Source organism: Podarcis bocagei, assembly GCF_964188305.1.
Source record: "Podarcis bocagei genome assembly, chromosome: 11".
Taxonomy (NCBI): domain Eukaryota; kingdom Metazoa; phylum Chordata; class Lepidosauria; order Squamata; family Lacertidae; genus Podarcis; species Podarcis bocagei.
In genome coordinates, this window is record NC_138136.1 from 46,234,870 (window position 1) to 46,249,840 (window position 14,971).

Here is a 14,971-nt window from a genome sequence, read left to right on the forward strand (position 1 = left end):
AATTTTACAATTTTAGATTCATTACAACCACCATTATCACAAAGAAAAAAAAACCATATAATTCCCAATCTCCCCCCTCCTGTGACTTCCCTTAACTTCCTCTTCTGGTTCTTTAAATATATGCTTCTTCTGCTTATTTTATTCTACCATGATGGACTCAAGGGCATCCTGATCAAATTTGCAGATGACACCAAACTGGGAGGGGTGGCTAACACCCCAGAGGACAGGATCACACTTCAAAACGACCTTGACAGATTAGAGAACTGGGCAAAAACAAACAAGATGAATTTTAACAGGGAGAAATGTAAAGTATTGCACTTGGGCAAAAAAAATGAGAGGCACAAATACAAGATGGGTGACACCTGGCTTGAGAGCAGTACATGTGAAAAGGATCTAGGAGTCTTGGTTGACTACAAACTTGACATGAGTCAACAGTGTGACGCGGCAGCTAAAAAAGCCAATGCAATTCTGGGCTGCATCAATAGGAGTATAGCATCTAAATCAAGGGAAGTAATAGTGCCACTGTATTCTGCTCTGGTCAGACCTCACCTGGAGTACTGTGTCCAGTTCTGGGCACCACAGTTCAATAAGGACACTGACAAACTGGAACGTGTCCAGAGGAGGGCAACTAAAATGGTCAAAGGCCTGGAAACGATGCCTTATGAGGAACGGCTAAGGGAGCTGGGCATGTTTAGCCTGGAGAAGAGGAGGTTAAGGGGTGATATGATAGCCATGTTCAAATACAGTGGTGCCTCGCAAGACGAAATTAATTCGTTCCGCAAGTCTCTTCGTCTTGCGGGTTTTTCGTCTTGCGATGCACGGTTTCCCATAGGAATGCATTGAAAATCAATTAATGCGTTCCTAGGGAAACCGCCTTCAGACCAGGTCCGGGGACAGTCTGTCCCCGGACCTCTTCTGAAGACTGGGGGGGGGGGGGACAAGGGCTTTTCTTCCCACCCCCAGCATTTTAAAAAACCCTGGGACAGCGGAGGACTTCTCCGCTGTGCGGGGCTATCTTAAAATGCTGGCGGGCGGCATTTTAAAATCGCCCCGGACAGCGGAGGACTTCTCCGCTGTCCGGGGCGATTTAAAAGCCCCTGGGAAGGCAGGCAGGGGGGACAAAGACTTTCGCCCCCTGCCCGCCTTCAGAAGGTGTCCCCGCCCCCCGCCCCACTTCGGAACAGCTTTCCGAAGTGGGGCGGATGGGACAGGTGTCCCCGCCCCCCCCGCCCCACTTCGGAAAGCTGTTCCGAAGTGGGGCGGCGGCGGCAGGTGTCCCCGCCCCCCCGCCCCACTTCGGAAAGCTGTTCCGAAGTGGGGCGGCGGCGGCAGGTGTCCCCGCCCCCACGCCCCACTTCTGAAAGCTGTTCCGAAGTGGGGCGGCGGCGGCAGGTGTCCCCGCCCCCCCGCCCCACTTCGGAAAGCTGTTCCGAAGTGGGGCGGATGGGACAGGTGTCCCCGCCCCCCCGCCCCACTTCGGAAAGCTGTTCCGAAGTGGGGGGGGGCGGTGGCAGGTGTCCCCGCCCCCCCCGCCCCACTTCGGAAAGCTGTTCCGAAGTGGGGCGGCGGCGGCAGGTGTCCCCGCCCCCACGCCCCACTTCTGAAAGCTGTTCCGAAGTGGGGCGGCGGCGGCAGGTGTCCCCGCCCCCCCGCCCCACTTCGGAAAGCTGTTCCGAAGTGGGGCGGATGGGACAGGTGTCCCCGCCCCCCCGCCCCACTTCGGAAAGCTGTTCCGAAGTGGGGGGGGCGGTGGCAGGTGTCCCCGCCCCCCGCCCCACTTCGGAAAGCTGTTCCGAAGTGGGGCGACTGGGGCAGGTGTTCCCCCAAGCGCTTCTAAAGGCGGGCGGCGGTGAGGGAATCCCTTGGACCCCCGCCGGACTTCAAAAGTGCTTCGGGAAGTCCCGCGGGGGGCCAAGGGATTCCCTCCCAGCCGCCTGCATTTAAAAGCACTCCGGGGAAAGCAGCGAAGTGCGCTGCTTTCCCCGGAGTGCTTTTAAACGCAGGCGGCTGGGAAGGAATCCCTTGGCCCCCCGCCGGACTTAAAAAGAGCTTCGGGAAGTCCCGCGGGGGGCCAAGGGATTCCCTCCCAGCCGCCCGCATTTAAAAGCACTCTGGGCAAAGCAGCGAAGTGCGCTGCTTTGCCCAGAGTGCTTTTAAAAGCGGGCGGCTGGGAAGGAATCCCTTGGCCCCCCGCCGGACTTAAAAAGAGCTTCGGGAAGTCCCGCGCGGGGCCAAGGGATTCCCTCCCAGCCGCCCGCATTTAAAAGCACTCCGGGGAAAGCAGCGAAGTGCGCTGCTTTCCCCGAGCGCTTCTAAATGCGCTGCGCTTCCCCGCTGTCCCAGAGATTTCCCTATGGGCTTTCGTCTTGCGAAGCAAGCCCATAGGGAAATTCGTTTTGCGAAGCGCCTCCAAAACGGAAAACCCTTTCGTCTAGCGGGTTTTCCGTCTTGCGAGGCGTTCGTCTTGCGGGGCACCACTGTATATAAAAGGATGTCACATAGAGGAGGAAGAAAGGTTGTTTTCTGCTGCTCCAGAGAAGTGGACATGGAGCAATGGATTCAAACTACAAGAAAGAAGATTCCACCTAAACATTAGGAAGAACTTCCTGACAGTAAGAGCTGTTCGCCAGTGGAATTTGCTGCCAAGGAGTGTGGTGGAGTCTCCTACTTTGGAGGTCTTTAAGCAGAGGCTTGACAACTATATGTCAGGAGTGCTCTGATGGTGTTTCCTGCTTGGCAGGGGGTTGGACTCGATGGCCCTTGTGGTCTCTTCCAACTCTATGATTCTATGATTCTAATATTGTAATCTTTAAATTAAATATTATTATATTCTTATCATTTTTATACCATAATTCTTTTCACATTACATCTTACACTTCATTATTTTCCAATTATTACATCTTAGCTTCTGTGTTTGTTTTCTTAATTGTGTTTACTCAAACCCTGCTAGTGAGTCCACTTCTTTACGGTGTTTCTGTAATACAACATAAACGGTTCCCAGTCTTTTTTGAAATCTCTATTGTCCTTGTCTCTTAAGTTTTCCAGTTAGCTTCACCATTTCAGCATATTCCATCAGTTTTTCTTGCCATTCTTCTTTCGTTGGTATCTTGTCATCTTTCCATTTTTGGGCTAGTAATATCCTAGCCGCTGTTGTAGCGTACATAAATAGTTTCTTCTGCTCTTTTGACAAGTCTGCTTCAGTTTCACTCTGGAAAAGGCTTCTTGCACATGTGGGTTCGGATAATGGGGAGTACCAGTGGTGGTGTCTTACCTGCCCTGATCCACCATTGATAATGTGTGTGTTTTTTAATGTCAGCCCTTCGTTGGGTTAGGAAGGAGTTGGCATGCTGTATGAAACGGTAACAGCAGATGGCAACCTGGAGCAGCACTTTGGTTTTGCAGCAGAAGCTGGAAGAGACTTTCCCTTAGCAGTGCTGCCTTGGTGAAATGGGCTTCTGTTGCTCAGGCATAACCTGAGGAAGGACCAGGCAAGTGTGTCGTTCACTCACCCAAAGGCTGTGTTCACAGCAGTTGGTTTGGGGAGGGTCCATATAGCTCAGTGTTTTTCTATAACTTAGAAAGTTTCCCTAAAAGGTAGAGTATAATTCATCGTGTAAGTGAGTGGCTGGTGCTAAGGAATGGAAGAGGCGTTTGATCTTGTTGGCATTCTAATGAGAAGCTAATTTGAATTTCTTGAACGGATAGGCAAATGGAAATGCCGCTAGCCTATGAAGTTTGCACTTCTCCGAATTTTGCGATGCAAAATAAAGAAACAATGTGCAAAAAATGCAGTAAGTTAGGGAAGATGGCTTTGCCTGAATGTGTGTATTGAGTCAGGACTGCACACAAACATAGCAGAAATAAGCAGTGAATGCTGGTGAAATTTTCATGAGGATTTTTTTTTAATGCACAAATTGTTGTGGAAATCTAGAGAACTGAGTTTAAGACTGAGGGAAAAGGGGAAACTTAGAGAACCGAAAATGACAAATTTGTACACCCCTAAGTAGGCACAGGGACACGGGTGGCACTGTGGGTTTAACCTCAGAGCCTAGGACTTGCCGATCAGAAGGTCGGTGGTTCGAATCCCTGTGATGGGGTGAGCTCCTGTTGCTCTGTCTCAGCTCCTGCCAACCTAGCAGTTCAAAAGCACGCCAAAGTGCAAGTAGATAAATAGGTACCACTCCGGCGGGAAGGAAAACAGCATTTCCGTGCGCTGCTCTGGTTCACCAGAAGCGGCTTAGTCATGCTGGCTACATGACCCAGAAGCTGTATGCCGGCTCCCTCGGCCAATAAAGCGAGATGAGTGCCGCAACCCCAAAGTCGGTCACAACTGGACCTAATGGTCAGGGGTCCCTTTACCTTTAAGTAGGCACATGTTTGTAACTAGAAGGTGTCAGTTTCTCAAGCCCCAGTCTCTGGGGGCAGCCTGTGGCCATTGCCCTAACTTCATGTGTGTGGTGGAAGACTGGACGGAAACCGAGTGGGATGTCTGTACCAAAATGGGTGAAATTCTGACCAGAACAAGATGTCCCTCCTCTAGCAACCTTGCATGATGGGGAGGAAATGGAGAAAGGGAATGAAAACGAGGTTGCTCTGTTCTTTTTGTTTTACTCTGGCTCCACCTACCCCTGGGCCAGAGGGACAAATCATTTGACCTGGTATAAGGTAGTTTCTTTACATGACCTGCTGGGTAAAGTTTGTGGAGAAGTCTATACTCAGAAAGGTGGTGAGCTGAGTTGGCATTGGTGCAAGGGGAAACAGAACAGCAATTGCTGTCTTTCTGGGCTCTGGCACACTTGCTTGTCCACAATAAGCAATAGCTTGGTTTACGTTAGAAAGATAAAACTTTATTCGCATTAACCAATGGCCATAGCAACAGCAAAACATTACAGTATATGCAGAAAAGGAAATTCCTACTCAAACTAAGGAGAGCCTCTTTATTGCTGGTCAACGTCTATATACCTCCTTGCCAGAAAAAATCTACAATTAACGCCACTTGGGCAGATTTAGAGTCCTATATAGAGTCTCTCGAATCCATCCATCCATCCTGTTGTTCTGCTCATTATTGGTGGAGATTTCAACGCACGCATGGGTGCTAATGATCACAGCTCATACACCCCCTACAACCAGTTTCTGGACTCTGACATCCATTTAGATACAGGCACTGCCCGCCTTTCTAAAGATCTTAGATGCAACTACCCAGGACTTTACTTAGCCCAGGCCGCAAAGCGGAAGGACCTGCTAATATTAAACACCAATATAGAGAGGGATCGCCCTGGGAAATAAATCCAATTCACAAAGTTTGGCAGTAGTGTCATAGATTATATCTTAATCTCAAGATTTGCAAGTTTGTCACGGAGTTCCAAGTGGGCTGTAACATTGAAAGCGACCACTTACTCTTAACTCTGACTTTTGCAGGTCCGCTCCACAACAATTCTATCGTAAAACTGCAATATATCCCTAATGCAAATCTTGGCATATCCGCAGCTAAAAGAATCAAATGGTCCCCCCTCCTGAACGCAGCCCTGACTCACCTTCTTCAAACGGCTGAGCTAAAGGACATCCATACTGCGATTATATCGGCTAACTCTGCTGCTGAGGCCATGAAACTATTCAAGACACTCACAGAAAGGCTGAAACTACACTTAACAACTGTGATCAAAAATACTGCCACAAAAAGGTTAACGGAATTTGCCACCTGGTTTGACTCTGAGTGCAAACAGGCAAAGGGACACCTGCAGAGAGCTTACCGTAAATATAGGACCTCCAGGTCGCCTCTCTTATTTACTGCAAATGTTTCTCTTTGTTTACGTTATGCGCAGATCAGGCCAGTGTTTAGCGTAAACCAACCCAGGCCATCTTAAAAATATTTCTTACTGCTTCAGGGTGTCTGAGGTCTGCCTTTGCCAACTGTGATATAATATATGCTAGTCCTTAATGTTCCACGAAAGAGTACAGCTGTCACCACCCTTTTCACTCTGCTTGCTTTTCTAGAGGTTGTCGCTACGCAAAGCTGAAGATAGCAAAGGCAAGCAGAAGAAAGATGGCGATAACGTAAGGGAGAGGATCATCAGGCGAGCGGCCCTTGAATTCGAGGATGGCATGTACGGTATCCTTTGGCTGTGTGGAATGCAGTCACTTTTTTAAAAAATTATTTTTGAGGCGCATTTGAATTAAATAAATTCATGTACAATATATGGAAAATGATATATAGATGGCATCTCACGCCGGCAAAACTGGCAAAGATGTACAGATTGAAAAATAAGAAGTGCTGGAAATGTGGAGAGGCAGAGGGAGATCTCTACCACATGTGGTGAAGGGTTTCTGGGAATCTGTTTACAATGAGCTTAAAAAAGTTTTTAAGTATACTTTTTTTAAAAACCCCCAAAGCCTTTCTATTGGGATTGACAGGGAAGGAAATTAAAAAGAAGGATAAAAACCTCTTTACGTCATAACAGCAGCAAGAACTGTGTTGGCTCAGAACTGGAAAACAGATGTAAATCCTACTATCATGGAATGGCAGGTTAAAATGATGAATTACGCAGAACTGGCTAGATTGTCGGGAAGAATACGAGATCAGGATGAAAAGTTTTGTGAAAGTTGGAGTAAATATTTGGTGTATATAGGAGAAAATTGTAAAAACTTAAAGACACTGGCAGGGTTAGAATAACTCTAACAGCACATGACAAAACAGTAACAAATAAAATACGCGAGGTAAAAAACTATATGATACTTACCGAAGGGATGGAGGGAAGTCCGAAGCTCGGCAGAGCTAAAGGTATATGTGGGATGTATAGATGTGTAATGAGTGTATGTGTATTAATGAAAATTAATAAAAAATTATCAAAAATAAAATAAAATAAATAAATCCATGTACAGAATAAAGAACTTGGATCTGTTTAACCTTGACCAATCTGTTTAAGCTAACCTGGGTATTGGAATCCCACTGCTTGCCAGCAACTTCATCAGTCCAGATATAACTGTTCATCTACAGAGTGAAAATGGAGTCCTTGGCTTGGTAAGAATGGGACACAGGCAACGGGAATCAATACACAACACAACCGTTTGACTGGAAAGTTAATGCAAGTGTTTGTTTTGTATTTTAACTAGGGACCTTACCCATCTGAAAGCGAAGTTGACCCTGACCTCATCAATGCAGGTTAAACCCGATTTTTGTCTTCCTTTCGCATATTTATACTGCCCTTCCTTCAAGAAGTTAATGGGGAGGTGGGAGAGGAAAGCAGGGAAACAGAACCATGGACAGCTTCAGATAGCTTCAGATAGACTTCCAAAATGTTTGGAAACCAAAGTGCAGCTCCTGATTGGCTGCAGGAAGTTCCTGCAGCCAATCAGAAGCCGTGCCGGATGTTCGGCTTCTGAAAATCATTCAAAAAGCGGAACACTCACTTCTGGGTTTCAATTGTTCGGGAGCTGATTTGTTTGGGAGCCAAGGCATTTGAGATCCAAGGTACAACTGTGCAGCATTTGAATGTCTCTGGCATGCTGGCTCTTAAGTAAGCTTTAATTTCTCTGCAACCTTTAAAAATATATATTTTTTAAAAGGTTGCAGAGAAATTAAAGTTTACTTAAGAGCCAGCATGCCAGAGACATTCATATATATATATTCGTATATAAGGGAATGTCACTATATATATATATACATATATATATAATCTGTGTCTAAGGGAATGTCACAAAATTTTATCAGAGTCACTGGCAAGGATCTTCGTTCGCAAGCATTCTCCCTTGGAAGAGTCTACTTGAAGTTTGGAGGGACTCTTGTCATTTGTGTTTTATTGCTTTTGTCTTTCTGTTTTCCTCACCTCCACCCCGGCCCCGGAAAAAAAGAGTAGAAACTTTGTGAAGCCTTGTGGGGCGACACAGACAACATCGATTCCCAGCACCACCCTGGGATTTTGCCTGTTGGCCATAGCAAACTTAACACCGAGTTTCTTCTACAGGCAAAGAGACGGTCACCGTGCTACCAGGGGCTTCCTACTTCTCTAGCGATGAATCTTTTGCAATGATTCGAGGGTATGTAATGAAAAAACCTAATTTGCTAAATGTCAAGAGCACAGGCCCAGCTGGTGCCTAAACTTATTAGTAACCCACACCAAAGTGACTATCCGTCAGTCTTCTGCGAAACAGCAAAATAATTAGTAGCTGGGTGTTGGAACTCAATAGATTTAGCAGCTGGGTATCGAACTCAAAATAGTCAACTCGGCTGGTGCTGTCAGTTGTCAGGCCAACACTTTTTTTGTACTAATCTTTTGTGTTGTATGAACAGAGTATTAAGGGTGATTTTGTGGTACAGGCTGTGCAGTGATGTTTTGTTTTTACCGCCTTGGTGTGTTGTTTAGCAAATGCCGAATGGTACCAAGTTTGACATGTAGATAATTATCCCAGGCCGCTGAGTTCAGTGGGACATAATCCCAGGTAATGACACTACCCTTATATCTGCCTTAGAATTCAATGGATCTTACTCCTTGGTAAGTGGGTATAAGATGGCAGCCTCAACGTGCATGGGATTTTAGTCTCACAGCTATCCAGCGGCGCTTGATTTTTAAGCTATTTTTCTGCCCTTGCTTTTATAGAGAGGTACTGTTGGGATGCGGGTGGTGCTGTGGGTTAAACCACAGAGCCTAGGACTTGCTGATCAGAAGGTCGGCGGTTCGAATCCCCGCGACGGAGTGAGCTCCCGTTGCTCGGTTCCTGCTCCTGCCAACCTAGCAGTTCGAAAGCACGTCCCAGTACAAGTAGATAAATAGGTACCGCTCTGGCGGGAAGGTAAACGGCGTTTCCATGCGCTGCTCTGGTTCGCCAGAAGCGGCTTAGTCATGCTGGACACATGACCCAGAAGCTGCACGCTGGCTCCCTCGGCCAGTAAAGCAAGATGAGTGCCGCAACCCCAGAGTCGGCCACGACTGGACCTAATGGTCAGGGGTCCCTTTACCATTTTACTGTTCAGGAATGGTTAGAGGGCTTGTAGATGGAACAAACAAAAACTGTGCCAGAATTTCTGATGCCAAAAGCGTGCTCGTTTCTTTCTTTGTTCCTTTTATCAGGGGACATGTTAATCTGACAATGCTTGGAGCGATGCAGGTGTCTAAATATGGTGATCTAGCCAACTGGATGATTCCTGTAAGTAGATGGAGAAGCGTCCTTATTATATATTTGCATCATGCATTTTATTCGAAGTGATTAGAAGCGTCTTTGCATTTCACTGAAATGATGTGTTCTCAACAATAGTAAAAATGACTCCTTTTGGATGCATGCAATGATCCCAATGCTTTGTTTTTGTTCTGTAATTGAAGAACAACTTCTTCCTTTTTTTACATATAAAAAAATCCAGCATCAGTTCATAAGTTCTCGGAAGAACAGGGTGGGTGCTCACGACTCCTTCTAACAAAACATGTTATTGTGTAATCAAAGTAGAGAACGGGCTAGTAACCTTCACCTACCAATTGAGCATTGGAAGCTGTCTTATAACTGGCCCATTTAGCTCAGTATTGTCTAAAATGACTGGTAGTTCTTCCTGATTTCAGATGGCCTTACCTGGAGGAGCTGGGGATCAAACCTGAGACCCTTTGCATTCAAGGCAGATGCTTCACCATTGAGCCACAGCCCTTCCCTAAACATCTTTGGTTCTCGACTTTGTAATCTTGTCATTCCTAGGCACAGCAAGGAATCCAGCTGTTCATTAGAGAAATTGGCAAAAGCCTAAAATGTAGGTGACAGAATGAATTAAATCAATTTCCAGAAGTAAACACACATGTAATGTAGTCACCACCATCATCATCACCATAATATGGGCTGTTTAAAAAACTGTTTTTTTCTTATTGCAAGGATTTCCTTTTCTTAGTGTAGTTCAGAGTCTGTTCCCCTCCCACTGAGAACTTGCAACTTGTGATATTTCACTCTCAGCAGTTAAGCCTTTTCATGCAGCCTCGCCTGACACCAATTTAGGGATCCTGGAAAAAATAGTCTAGTTCACTCTTGAGGCTTGACCAACGAAAGATGAATCTAACATAATATTTAGACCCTCTTTGCTTTGCTTGGAATCTGAAAGAGCAATGGCTTCTTAAGAGTTAACCTGTCCTTTGAATGTGCTCAGATATTTGTTGGGAGTCCAACTCCTATTAACCCCAGCAAGCATGGCCAGTGGTCAGAGATTATTAGACTTGGAGTCCAGCAAGATCTGAATGGCCACAATTTCCTCCTGCTGTAAACCTGCTGTTAGTGTTTGAGATCCTCACTATACTCTAGTTTCTTAAAAGAAAGTCTGCCTTGGGCTGGAGTCCTATACACAATTGCACAACGTCTGGGAGTATGTCCCATTGAACTTAATGAAGCTTACTTCTGGCTAAGCATGTAGGTATGAATGAAATTATTCTTTTCATACTCTGCTAAGCTCCATGTGAACAGTGGGGCTATTATTTTTGAAATAATGGGGGGGGGGACCCCAGCCTACCCCTATACCCTCACCCTCCAGATTTGAAAGACCAAACCATTTTGCAACACAGCAGCACCAGGAGCTTCCATTTGAAAGAGAATAGTCAAAACTCTGCTTCCCTATAATTGAGCCCATTCGTGCATCTGAAGAAGCTCTCTTTTCAGACGGGATACACCTTCATTTGAAATAGGAGGAAAATAATACGTTCTGACATAAAACATGCAGAAGCCATCATTTTTACGATTTGCAGGAGGTGTTTCCAACCCTGTAGTATGTCCATTTTGAAAAGACTTGACGTTCACTAGCAATTTTTCCTTAATAGTATTTGAAGCACTAATTACTGTGGATTTTTTTTTTGTTTTAGCTGGTTCTATCTTGTAAAAAAACAAACACAAAGCACAATTTTAAACTGGTTCTTTTGTGATGAGTTATCTGGAACGGCTGCATCAAGAAGTACATTTTGCGATGAATTATGTTGCTCTTCTGGGTGGAACACCCCCTCCCCCCCCGACAGAAACGTTGAATATGAGGCTGTAGTTTCTTTGACTAATGATGCTTTTATATTGGTAAAATAGCCCTGAGCCCTTGAAGATCACACTTTAAGAGCAATGGGGTAGGAGTTGGAGGAGAGATTAAAAGTGATGGATGAGGTCTCCTAGGGATTTATTAATATTAATACCATAAATACTGGTGGTGCTGCTCTGATGCAACAGCAAATAAACCACTGAACCAGTGACAGATGCCCTGAGGCTAACTGTTGATGAATCCTGAAGAATAAATTTGGGGAAAGTTCTACAGTCGGCATGCAAACGCTTCAAACTTTCTGCCAACTTTTACCAGCTCTCCCTGTATTCAGAAAGGGGTTCTTGAGAAATGCCTGCTCCTGGCAGCTGCTTCTCCTGGGCAAAACCATATTACTGAAGATGCCTTATGACGAGGCTACCTACCATGGCGGCAGGCACCCCAAGGAAACCAGGCAGAGCCCTTTCTAGCCTCCTTGAATGCTTCTTCGTAGTGCTTATTGGCAAAGGGCCTTAAAGTTGCTTTCCTGTTTATCTCCACAGCAACCCCAGTAAATATTGCAGGGTGGGGGGAAAGTCACCTCATCGTGACCCTTCCGCTTCAGAAATGGTAGACTAACTTAAAATGACAAAGCTAGACAGCATCTTAAAAAGCAGAGACATCACCTTGCCAACAAAGGTCCCTATAGTTAAAGCTATGGTTTTTCCAGTAGTGATGTATGGAAGTGAGAGCTGGACCATAAAGAAGGCTGATCGCTGAAGAATTGATGCTTTTGAATTATGGTGCTGGAGGAGGCTCTTGAGAGTCCCATGGACTGCAAGAAGATCAAACCTATCCATTCTGAAGGAAATCAGCCCTGAGTGCTCATTGGAAGGACAGATCCTGAAGCTGAGGCTCCAGTACTTTGGCCTCCTCATGAGAAGAGAAGACTTCCTGGAAAAGACCCTGATGTTGGGAAAGATGGAGGGCACAAGGAGAAGGGGATGACAGAGATGCTTGGACAGTGTTCTCGAAGCTACCAGCATGCCTTTGACCAAACTGCGGGAGGCAGTGGAAGAAAGGAGTGCCTGGTGTGCTCTGGTCCATGGGGTCACGAAGAGTCGGACACAACTAAATGACTAAACAACAACAAAACTTACGTCCCATGTAACTAGAAATAGGGTTACATTATGCATGGTATTTTTTAGGCGTTGAGAGCCTCCCATTTGTGTGGGGTGGGTACAATGATGGAAGTCATATTCCAATACCACCTGAAAGACACCACATTGGCTACCGTAAACGGAGAGGAAGAGGGTATCAGGAACTCTTTTAAAGATTACTTATCTTAAGAGTTATCAGAGTCAGAAGAAGGAATGCATGGTGCGGCTTACCAGAAGACACAGATGTGGTCAAAAATGTCGCTCCTTTACAGGGTGTGTATTTGCATTTGGTTTTCCATAGATGCCACAAGACAAGCAAAGTCAGATACATTAATGAATGCATCAATTTATTACAGTGGTACCTCAGGTTAAGAATTTAATTCGTTCAGGAGGTCCGTTCTTAACCCGAGGTACCACTTTAGCTAATGGGGCCTCCCGCCGCCGCCTCATGATTTCTGTTCTCATCCTGAAGCAAAGTTCTTAACCCGAGGTACTATTTCTGGGTTAGCGGAGTCTGTAACCTGAAGCGTCTGTAACCTGAAGCATGTGTAACCTGAGGTACCACTGTATCTTTAGAGGTCAGTGTAAGCCAAGACCCTAAATAGGGGGTAGGAGAGCTGAAAAGAATTTCACATTTGCCAACCAATGCGCCCCTTTGGTTTCAGATAGTGCATAGGAAGAAGAGTCTAAAAAGCCCAGGACACAAATTTCCACAGCCCTCTAGCAGCTATGGTGGCTCATTTACCGGAAGTGATGTATTTAGATTTAACTCTGGAAGTGTATACCCAATTCTGACCAAACCAGGCCTCCTATGTATATTTTGCTCCAGGAGGCTTAGTTTGGTCAGAATCTAGTATACACTTCCAGATCTAACGCTAAATACATTGCTTCTGGTAAATGGCCCAGCAGAGGGCTGCGAAAATTTGTGTCCCGGTCTTGTTAGATTTGTCTCCCTATGTACTATCTGAAGCCCAAGGGGCGCATGGTTTGCCAGACGTGAAATATATTGGCATTATTTTCAGCTCTCCTACTGGACTATGAAGCTTTAAGGAGGAATTAATTTCCCAAATTGGCATGAAAGAAAGAGCAATTCTGCAGTGGAACCAATTACCTCAAAGGGATGCGCCCTCTCGCTCTCTCTGTGTGTGTTTTGGAGGGGGGGGGAGGCATTACTGTTTTGTTTGCTATTACGTTACGCATTTGTGTAGTTCTATGCTGCAAACTGCCCTGTGATCCTTGGATGAAGAGCGGCGTATACATTTAATAACTAGAAAATAAATAAATGTTCTACACTCTGTAATGGGGAGGTCTTCAATTAGAGCTTGGCTCTGTTGGGGATGTGTTAGGTATTACGCTCCACCAGTTGAGCTATTACAGAAGGATAAGCTGCATGCATCCAAAGGTGACCCCCCTATGGATCATTTGAGGTTTTCCCACTGATCCAGCAGATAATTTCTTCTAAAGGAAGCCTTTTTAAGACCGGACTGTGGCTTGCCTCTTTGCCCATGGGAACGTGGGTGGCAGAAAGGTCCAAGCGAGCCTGCCATTTTCATAGGCACAATTTCGAGTCAGTTCTGGGGTCTGTGGTGTATGCCAAGAGTGGCAAATGGCATGAACCTTATATGTTTTGTCTCTGTAAATAACTGTTGGTTCAAAAGCAGGATTGCTCAGACAGCACTGCGACAAAGGGAGGGAAGTGTCACATTGTGGATATAGGATACCGTATTTTTCGCTCCGTAAGACGCACTTTTTCCCTCCTAAAAAGTAAGGGGAAATGTGTGTGTGTGTCTTATGGAGTGAATGCAGGCGGGAGGCTCTGCTCAGTGCTCCCTTTAAAGAATTTCCCCCCCCTTGCATTTCCCCTCTAAAAACTAGGTGCGTCTTATGGTCAGGTGCGTCTTATGGAGCGAAAAATATGGTGTATGCCCATCTTTTGGAAGCTTTGAGCATGCAGGTGTTCAGATTGGCGTTTGTATATCTTTCTGCATTGCACTTGAAGGATTTTTGAACCAGCTTTATGCTTTTATTCCTTGGGCGGCTGGGGGGCGGGGCGGCTGGGGGGATGTCAGCATAGTAATTTCCTTGCATTTCTTGCTAAAGTTCATTGGGCTCTTCTCTCCTCCTCTGCATTCCTCCAGATCTAATCTACCTGTCGGAGATAGCAATATGATGACAATAGTTCTGTAATTGTACCATTCTGAGGCTGGTAGTCACTTGGGGGAAAAATGACACAGCAAATATATATCACAGTGTTTCCCTACCTTTTTTGGGCAACGGCACACCTGTTTAATGAAAAAAATCTCGCGGCACACCACCATTACAGCCCCGTGATGTCAGCGCGCAGCGTCACGCCGGGAGGGACGCACGAAAGTGAAAGTTTTTTCCCTCCCCCTTGCCGGGGAACCTCCAAGCTTTGGGGGTGGGAGGAGGCAGCAGAGCGAGGGACTGAGGGGCGGCGGCAACTGAGGCGGCGGCGGCTGTTGTGGTGGTGGCGGCGATAGCGGGCGGAGGAGGGGGCGGCGGCGGGGCTTGAGGAGCCGTCGCCGGGAGTTGCTGCTGCTGCTGCTGTTGCTGCTGCTGCCCGGACATGCCGGCCTCCTCCTCCTCCGCTGTCTCGCGCTCCTCCCTTTTGCACGCGCTGCCCCGCCGCTCGGCACCACCACCGCGGAGCCGCCCCCGGCTCGACGCGGATCCTCGCCGCCGCCGCCTCTCACCGCCCGACTCGCCCGCCTCCCTCCCACGGCACACCAGCCAACGTCTCACGGCACACTAGTGTGCCGGGGAACACCGGTTGGGAAACACTGATATATCAGGGCAATTCATCTTTGCTTCTTTCCAGTCATGTACTTTTTTATTG

At 46.5% G+C, this 14,971-nt stretch overlaps 1 protein-coding gene across 1 annotated transcript in view; it reads left to right on the forward strand.

The window, feature by feature from the left end:
* The window catches only part of OXCT1 (3-oxoacid CoA-transferase 1), a 59,434-nt gene that overhangs the window by 32,413 nt on the left and 12,050 nt on the right, over positions 1 to 14,971 (forward strand). Inside the window, exons 9-13 of the mRNA XM_081213115.1 lie at positions 5,995 to 6,109; positions 6,924 to 7,018; positions 7,111 to 7,159; positions 7,962 to 8,034; positions 9,066 to 9,141. Coding sequence (XP_081069241.1) covers positions 5,995 to 6,109; positions 6,924 to 7,018; positions 7,111 to 7,159; positions 7,962 to 8,034; positions 9,066 to 9,141 — 408 coding nt within the window. The remainder of the gene's footprint in view (positions 1 to 5,994; positions 6,110 to 6,923; positions 7,019 to 7,110; positions 7,160 to 7,961; positions 8,035 to 9,065; positions 9,142 to 14,971) is intronic.